The sequence below is a fragment of the Penaeus chinensis genome, chromosome 7, assembly GCF_019202785.1.
Source record: "Penaeus chinensis breed Huanghai No. 1 chromosome 7, ASM1920278v2, whole genome shotgun sequence".
NCBI classification, from domain to species: domain Eukaryota; kingdom Metazoa; phylum Arthropoda; class Malacostraca; order Decapoda; family Penaeidae; genus Penaeus; species Penaeus chinensis.
Genome location: NC_061825.1, coordinates 10,607,845 through 10,617,844, shown reverse-complemented (window position 1 = coordinate 10,617,844; position 10,000 = coordinate 10,607,845). Strand labels below are relative to the sequence as shown.

At 31.9% G+C, this 10,000-nt stretch overlaps 1 protein-coding gene across 3 annotated transcripts in view; it reads left to right on the top strand.

Moving 5' to 3' along the window:
* Positions 1-10,000, top strand: part of LOC125027377 (microprocessor complex subunit DGCR8-like) — a 52,041-nt gene that overhangs the window by 33,824 nt on the left and 8,217 nt on the right. For all 3 annotated transcript variants that reach the window (XM_047616428.1, XM_047616429.1, XM_047616427.1), the window contains exons 2-9: positions 4,569-4,718; positions 6,176-6,289; positions 6,598-6,780; positions 7,594-7,736; positions 8,417-8,581; positions 8,764-8,896; positions 9,495-9,645; positions 9,863-9,960. In XM_047616428.1, coding sequence (XP_047472384.1) covers positions 4,580-4,718; positions 6,176-6,289; positions 6,598-6,780; positions 7,594-7,736; positions 8,417-8,581; positions 8,764-8,896; positions 9,495-9,645; positions 9,863-9,960 — 1,126 coding nt within the window. In that variant the 5' untranslated portion in view covers positions 4,569-4,579. The remainder of the gene's footprint in view (positions 1-4,568; positions 4,719-6,175; positions 6,290-6,597; positions 6,781-7,593; positions 7,737-8,416; positions 8,582-8,763; positions 8,897-9,494; positions 9,646-9,862; positions 9,961-10,000) is intronic.

The window sequence follows — 10,000 nt, the reverse complement described above, 5'->3', positions numbered from 1 at the left end:
AAAGTAAAGGTATGATACAATTCTTTCTTTATCCATAAAGCTATTTCATGGTTTTGTAAATGTTCAGGTCAGTTATGCAGAGGGTTGTACCTGCTATGGCCGACACTTTGTGTATATTATATTTGTGTATGTGTATAGATTATATATATGTATAGATAGATAGATAGATAGATAAATAAATGTATATGTATGTATATATATCATTTGTTTATATATACATATATGTATACATATATACATATTTGTATACGAGGGGCTTCAAAAAGTTTGTGGAAAAAGTCCATAACTAAAAATCATATAGAGGGATTTTGATTCAGTGCATCTGATCATTCTTGTCCCAATGTGTTATATGTGTTTAAACGTGAACCCTTAAATGCAGATAAAAATGCATTGCTGCCAGTTGGAAGTCAAGCACCATTCAAGCAACATGGAATCCACCTGATTTGAGGCCAGGACAAACCTTAATTTCATGGTGAAACTTGGTTGGGAGAATAGGCAAATCAGTGATGCTCTGGAATAAGTTTATAGTGACAATATCTCAAAGAAAACAACCAGCAAATGGATAAATTGGTTCAGAAGTGGAAGAAACGAAATTAAAGATGAGTCCTGCAGTGGCAGGCTATCAACGTCAGTTTGTGAGGAAAACTTTGATGCTGTTCACGACATTATTGAAATGGATAGACAAATAACCACTGAATCAGTAGCAGACACACTCAGCATCTCTTCAGGTTCTGCACACACAATGCTGTGTTCTGTTCCACCATGACAATGCACCTGCTCACGGCGCTCGACAGACAAGAGCTGTTCTACGTGAATTTCGATGGGAAATCCACCTTAGAGCTCCAATTTAACCCCATACAACTTCTTTTTGTTTCCATACTTTAAAAAAATATCATTGAAAGGTACCAATTTTCCATCAGTTGAAGATGTAAGAAGAGCAGCTTTGGCAAGGTTCAGATCATATGACCCTCAGTTTAACTCAGATGGGCTTAAAGGCTGGTATCAATGTTTACAGAAGTGTATTGACCATACTGGAGCATATGTTGAAATATAAACATCATAACTGAAACCATTTTTTCATACTGTTGCTTTTCCACAAACTTTTTGAAGCCCCCCTTATATATATATATATATATATATATATATATATATATATATATATTTATATATTTATATATTTATATATATTTATATATTTATATATATATTTATTTATATATATATTTATGTATTTATGTATTTATGTATTTATTTATCCATTTATTTATTCATATTTTTAGTTATATTGCTAAATACTTATATATTTTATAAATAGATATGTATGAAGATATTTGTATATGTATAAATGTATATATGTATACATATACATGTGTGTGTGTGTGTGTGTGTGTGTGTGTGTGTGTGTGTGTGTGTGTGTGTGTGTGTGTGTGTGTGTGTGTGTGTGTGTGTCCGTGTGGATGTGTGTGGATGTATATAGCTGTAGATAATATGTGTGTGTGTGTGTGTGTGTGTGTGTGTGTGTGTGTGTGTGTGTGTGTGTGTGTGTGTGTGTGTGTGTGTGTGTGTGTGCGCCCGCGTTTAATTATATGTGTATATATTTATACATATATATGTGTATGTATATGTATATATATATATATATAAACATACATATATTTGTATATATATATATATTTTTTTTTCACATATGTACATATGTATAGTCATGTATATATTCATATGCACACACAATATATATGTATATATATATGTATATATAAATACATATACATATATATGTATATATATGTATATATATGTATATGTATTAATACATATACATATATATGTATATATATAAATACATATACATATATATGTATATATATATGTATATATATATATATAAATACATATACATACATATGTATATATATGTATATATATAAATACATATACATAAATATGTATATATATATAATGTGTGTATTAGGGCATGATTTTATGTGTAAATATTTGTACACACGCACACGCACACACGCACACACGCACACACGCACACACGCACACACGCACACACGCACACACGCACACACGCACACACATACATACATACATACATACATACATACATACATACATACATACATACACACACACACACACACACACACACACACACACACACACACACACACACACACACACATGTATATGTATATTTATATGTATATGTATATATTTATATTTATGTTTATATGTATATATATTTATATTTATATATATTGATATAGATATAGATGGATAGATATTTAGATATATATAGATATATATAGATATATATAGATATATACATAGATATATACATAGATATATACATATATATATATATATATATATTTATAGATATATATAAATATATACCTATAGATATATATAAATATATATAAATATATACATATAGATATATATAGATATATAAAAATATATACATATAGATATATATATATATATAGATATAGATATATATGTATATATATATATATATATATATCAGTATATACATATACTTATATGTATATATGTATGTATGTATGTATGAATATAAGACTATATATGTAAGCATGTGTAAAATATATATATGTAGACAAACTCTTATATATGTATTTATTTGTATATAGTTATATGTATTTATAAATATTTTATATATATGTATATATATATATTTATATATTTTATATGTGTGTATATGTGAATGTATATGTGTATGTATATGTGTATGTATATGTGTATGTATATATGTATATATGTATATATATGTACATATATGTATATTTGTATATATATGTACATATATGTATATATATGTATATGTATGTATCTATATATGTATGTATGTATATATGTATGTATGTAAATATATGTATATATGTATGTATGTAAATATATGTATATATGTATATATGTATGTATGTGTATATATGTATATATTATATATTATATATATGTATATATTATATATGTGTATATATTATATATATGTATTTATGTATATATGTATATATATGTATATATATGTATATGTATGTATATGTATGTATATGTATATATATATATATATATATATATATATATATATATATATATATATATATGTATAACCTAAGGTGCCAGGCTTTGTTGCTGAATAGAAAGGGTGCAAAAGGAACCCTTGACCTGGATGAACATAGTAGCCTGATTGTAATTCCTCATCCCCACAGAAGCATGATAAATGTTTGTAGGTGTAAATGGCTTCAGGAGGAAGACCTGATTGGGGACTGGCCACCTCGACAATGTCACTCCTAAGAAAAGTGGGATAAGACCTACATGTTTTATAGTATTCTCTTTGGTAGAAATAGACATCATTCAGGCATAATAAACATTGTTTGATGGAGTACTTATCAGAATTATGCAATGAACTTATGCTTGAAATGCATCTATTTCATCTCTTTAGTTGTGGAGTTACTATATGCATTTGTCAAGATAAAAAAAAAGTTGGGACTTGTTATCTATAGAATTTCAGTTCATTTGTTGTTACCCTTTGTATCAATTTATTAGTTTGTCATTTTATTTCACCATAAGGCTAAAACAAGTAAAAACATTTAAGAAAAATTACAAGGTTTATGTTAAACCATTAGCACCTATGTCAATTGTAGTTCATGTATGTAATATACTATGTACTTTTTTACTATAATAATGGTTAATTTTGCTGGGTAAGTTAATCTTGACTTCTGTATAGATATAATTGTTGCAAACTTTTCTTTTTACTTTATATGAACTCTCATTGCCAATGGGAGGTTCATGCACCAAATAATTTGCAGTTAGCCACTCTAGGGAAAAATAGTGGGACGGGAAATTTAATTTCCCTTCCATTTATAATTTTAACTACAACATATATGACTGTCCATGAAGCTAAATGTGACTATGAGGGGCTAGAGCTCCTAAATCTCTACATTAATAGAAGAACAAGTTCACTCTTTGGTACACACAACTTGGATTGTGTGTACATGGGTGCACATGCCACCCGGGAGAGTCCAGTAATGCCTGACATGTATGTACATGCCACCTGTTGGCAGTGGGTTAAGTGTTCCTGTAATTTGGTTTTATGACCATTGATTGTACAAGGTAGAAATATGACATTATACAAGAATTGGGCTTTCTCTAAGATATGGTCAGATAAATAAAAGTTACACTTCAAAATCATACTTTATATGTCCATGATATCATTGGATAAGTCATTTTACTTTTTGTATGTTGTAAGGGTGTCATGTTACATGTGTAGAAAAGAGTTGCAAAAGTGAGAGAGTATGATACTGTTTGTTATTTGTTTATTGTTGCTTGCTGAATTGTCTCATGGTTTTGCTTTTCCTCTATGACAGATTTTATTGTTTAAGGATCTCGTCTATATGTACCATATTGTCAAGGAATTGTGCTTGTAATATAAGAGATTCTATTTTCTGATGCTGTTATATATATATTTTTTTTTTTTTCCTTTTTCTTATATTATTATATATTGATTCATCTTTTTCATAGAACATTTACTTTTCCAGAAAGATAAGATATGTCCAAGTCAGAGAGTAATTCTGAATGTCCTCCAAGAAAGCAGCCTCGCCTTGATTGTGAAATGGATGAGAGTCGGGGATCATGTGGGAGTGAAGACAGTCCAGGGAAGGAGGAGATCATGAGGGCCTGGCCCACAGGTAAATCTCTTGTTTTTTGTCTCTGTTGAACTCCCTTTACCATATCCGGATCTGTAATACAACGTGCATTCTAGCAGATTTACTCATTGTGGTATTGATCTCCGGTTGACAGAGGGTAATTCAGATAAACATTTGATACTTCAAATAGCTAGAAGATATAGTTCTGGTTATCTCTCTCCAGGCTTGGTCCTACTTGTGATAAAATGAAAATGCTAGAGATGCAGCCATAGGAGAAACTAGTCTGTAGTCACAGATTTCAGTATTATGTCAAATAGGAAGATAATGGATTGGAAGACTTCTCTTTATTTTTTTTCCATCAAGAATCCCATAAAACCAGTGATAGGATGATACCAACCTTAGTCTGGTCCTCCAGTGTCTACTGTAGGGTGTTTCATCTGGACGGACTGAGGGGGGGAGGATTGTTACTGAAGGTTTGCTGCAGCTATCTCTAATCGAAAACTTGATGGATCCTGTAGCTCTGTGGGACTTCAAGTGTGAAATACTTGACGCACCCCAGGAGTCCATTGGTGAATGCCCGAAATCAAGGCAGATGGTGGAGGCCATAGATGTGTGTTGCAGGGCTTGGCTAAACGGTGATCTGGATTTGCAACATTCCTTGGTGCACAGATGTTGTTGAAAAGGGATAAAGAACAGTATATCAGGAATCTCACTGAGGAGGTTGAAGGCTATTTCTTAGTAAACATACCTTCACTCTACCTACCATACCCTGAGAAAGCTAAATTACTCACAGACAACTGCAGTCTGCTCAATGAATGGATGGGTCATATCAGATCATGTTGGGTTTGGGATATTGGGCTGATTATTTTAAGTAGCTGTACCAGGGTGTTGCAATCCCTGTGCTGGATTGACTCGTTAGCAAAGAACCTCCTACCCTGACTGAGGTTAGGGAAGCTATCTCTAAGCTGAAGGGTGGCAAATCAGCGGGTATATGCAGTATCCCTGTTTAACTACTAAAGGGTGGTGGGGAACCTAGGGTGGGGGCTTGCATGCTGTCCTGGCTTCCATCTGGCAGTCTGGTATAGATCCCCCTTACCTGCTGAGGAGTGTGGTCATCCCCCTCTTGAAGTAGAATGGGGATTGTTGGGACTGCAGCAACTACTATGGCAAATTAAGAATGATAATGATAAAGAATAAAAGCATATGGAGCTATATTAAATTGAATTTCCTGATAAATACTTTGGAACAGTGTTCTAGTGTATCAGATACTCTTTAAGCATTTTGAAACTTCTTTGTATTGTCATGAGTAATACATTATAGTACATTACCATTTTTCTTTACTTTTTTTAGAAATGAGTAATAATTGTATTTACCCGACAAATATGATAGGGACATATGTGAATGTAAGTAGTTTTGCTGACTAGTAATCAAATTAAAATTGAATACAGGACATAGGGACTTTAATATTCATATATATTTTCTTGTCTCTCTTCCCACAGCAAGTTTAACACGAGCATCTGGTGGCAATGATGTCTTAGCAGATCCACGCTATGAGGGATTCCAACTGTTGGATGAAGTACATGATGGAGATGATGATGACAATGATGAACCAGGTGTTGCCAATTTGTTCACTTTAGATTATATGGTAGATTTCATAATTCACTTTTGTACAAGATTCTTGATTTTTGATCAACTTTCTGAGAAGACAAGTGCATTATCACCTGCTTGATGACAAATATGATTTATTTGTTATATTTAATATTATTATTTTTTGTACATGTAAAATAAAAGTTGGAAGCATTTTATTTAGTTTTGAAATCAACTAAGATTACATATTTAGGAAGATGAATGATATAAAGCAGTTTGATCCAAAATGAAAGAGGATATTTGCTCAGACTTTATTTATTTATCTTTATTCCAGATGGACAAGATTCAGAGGAGGATTATGAGTATGATTCAGAAGTACCTGAGGAGGAGATTGATGCCCTTCTGGAGGAAGGCTTGCCTGAAGAGATGAAAGGGCCGAGAAAGAGAAAAAGAGAAATGGCACTTGGAGAGAATGACGAGAGTCCCTATGATGAAAGAGAAAAAGTGGTATTGGTTGGTAAGTTCAGTACCAGGACAGGCGGTCTTCACTTGAAAATATTTTTAAACAAATTACTGAGTTTTGAATTATTGAATTGTTGTAGGGTACTCTTATATTGATTTAAAGATTTATTTATTTATTTATTTATTTTTAATTTTTATTATTTTTATTTTTTTAAGGGAGAGTAGATAGTGTTTGCTCCTGAAGTAGCCAAAATAATTTTATTCTGCTGAGGTATATTGCATTTTCTTTGTATTTGTATCAAATCAGTCAGTGACAGAACTGATAAACTTGATTTCAGTGATATATCCAGCTTTTCTCAAATATGTGTAAAGATAGACATGTGCTCACTTACGGATATATACATTGCACCAACAGAGATAGTTAAATATAATGGTGGGATATTGATATGTATATATACTTGGTTTTATCCAGACTTCTCAACAATGAATTAGCTATACCATAACTTTGGATTATAGTGCCTCTCACTACAATCCTTTTCTAGTTTAATGAATTAATTAATCTTTAGTCTTATGGTTCTTGTTCCTTGGTGAGACTAGGTATAGTCTGACTTGATTTTATTAGTTTATGTTATGGGAATCATTTAAAGTATTCTTTTTTGAAATATAATGTATCAAAAGTTACTATACCCTGTCGTTCAGTCCACTTTGACACTGTATTACATATATATGCCATAGACTACAAGACTTAACAAAGATAAACTGTGCCATGTGATAGCATGCTGTATCTCATATAAAACATGAGTGTCTGAGTGTTGATATTGGGTAAAACGTAGTATCAGAGTTTGAATTTTTTCCCTTTATTTTTCAGAAAAAGGAAATAGTCACTTTGAAGTACTGCCAGAAGGATGGGTTCAAGTGACACACAACAGCGGAATGCCTGTTTATCTTCATAAACAGACAAGAGTTTGCACAATGGCAAAACCTTATTTTTTAGGACAAGGTAGCGTCAGGGTAAGCACAAGCATCTCTCTGTCTGTCATTGCCTTAGGAAGGTGTATGCTTTACAAAATATAAGTGGAATAGGAATATCACAAATATTGATAATGAGATATAAGAGAAAGGATTTCATTATTATCTCTTTGTGTTTGCAAGACCTTTGTTTATTTTTTTCTCCAAATTTTTGTTTGCATCTCAGAATGCAAAATTTAGAATATTTTTTATTCACACATTTTAAAATCATATTATTTCATTGTATCTGAAAACATGAACATTTGAATCTTCTAAGTAGTATCCAGGTATTTTGTAATGTATTGATATAATTAAATTTTTCTTGACCCTATAGCAACATAAAATGATTGCCACTTTGGTGCGATTGTTTATTCCACCTTCTGTTGCTGGACAGACTAGTTATTCTTTTTTTTTTTTGTAGTTACGTAAGAAAGGGGATATTAAGCTGACTTCTGTATTGTGGCTACTCATTGTCTTTTTTTTTTTAATGGGGATAATATGACTCGGGAAAGTTTGGTATATTTAGGGAAAATGTTTTTGTCCTGAAATTGTGAAAGTTTGGAAACATTAAAAAAAAGGAAATCCATGGTCAGCCTGCCATATGTATTTACAATATAGTAGATATAATGGAATACCATAATTCACTGAAGTTTTTAAAAATATTTACTCATATATGTTTTCAGAAACATGACATACCCCTAAGCGCTATACCTTGTCTCCAATACATGAGAGCTCTAGCAGATGAGAAAACAAGCAGTCAAGAAAGCAAAGAAACTAGTGAGAAGGAAACCTCGGAAGGCGAAGAAAGTCAGCAGAGTAGGCCTGGGGTCAGCATGAATGCAAGTCAGGTACGCTTCAAAATTTTTTATGCAAGGTTTGGCCTTGTAAGACTAAATCTAGGAGAGATTTGTTCTATTGAATTTGTACATTTGCTCACAGATGAAACTAAGTTGATTATTGTTTAGTTAATATCAATTTATTATCTTCTTAGCTAATAATTTGTATTTAAAAATAAATGAAACGACAACAGGTCGAGGATCAGTTGGGAGTCGTTGAGAATGGCATAGACACTGTGAAAGCAACATCGGTTAGCAGGGCCACATCATGCCCTGTGACTGGTGGGAGTTTGGCTGCTGCCTTGGCTCTCAATACAAACAAGGAAGGTATGCATCGTTTCATTTTCTTTCACACTGGAAGGAACTGTAATCTTACTGCACCCACGGCCACTTTTTTTTATTAGGGAAAGGAATTTTTATGGACTGTTGATGGGTTGGGTTTTCAAAAGGCATGATGGTGCATTTATTTATCCTTTTTTATGCAATATTGCTTTGAAGTTTCTTGTTTGTTTGATGTTATAGAGTTAATGAAGATGTCTATTTTTTTCTTAGTATCCTTAGTCTCAGTCTTGATACCACAGTCATAGTTATTATTACTTTCATTTATCAAATATTACCAGTGGTACAAAGTTGCACTAATGAAGTTTGCAAGATATGGGTATGTGCTTTTTATTTTGCAAATGTTTAGTTAAGTGTACTTTTCATTTTTATTACTAGGTGTCTTCATTTGTTATTCCTTTATTGATATTGCCTTATGATTTATAAATAACATCATGATAAATATTAATATTCTTCTTGTCTTATTTTTCTCTCTAAATTATGTTTGTGATATTTTGATACAATATTATCCGTAATTTTGAAATGACACTTTTCTATTGGAATATCCCATTGGCTTATTTGATTATTCTATCCCCTGTGTTGAAAGGAGGTGCTCCACCTGCTGGGTTGATGGTAGGCAATGCCAAGATAGAGACAGCAGTGGAGAATCTGCAGCAGCAGTCTTTGGATGAACTTGAAGTCAGGGAATACTGCAAGAACCGATTTCTTTTTAAGAGCATTAAGATTATTAGGTTTAAGTGAGTGCTTAAAATTCTTTTGTAAATTTAGAAGTAAAAATTTATTTATGGTATAAATTAATTTTTGGAGCTGGATTGATATTGAAGGTAACATATCTGTAGAAGAAATGTCATATTTATTGTTTCCTTTTTTTTTTTTAACCAAGCAAGCAGCAACATCTTTTATTTGTCCTGTATATTTGTGTAAATGTGTTCTGATAAAGATTTTAAATTAAAGATCCTGGGCAGAAAGAAGAAGTTTCCAGAAGATGAGCAAGAAAAAAGATAGACCACAACTCCCCGAAGGAACCAAGCTTATATCCCTTAGGAGGCAAGGTGAGAGCCATAGAGCACAGGAAAGCTGCACAATATGCCC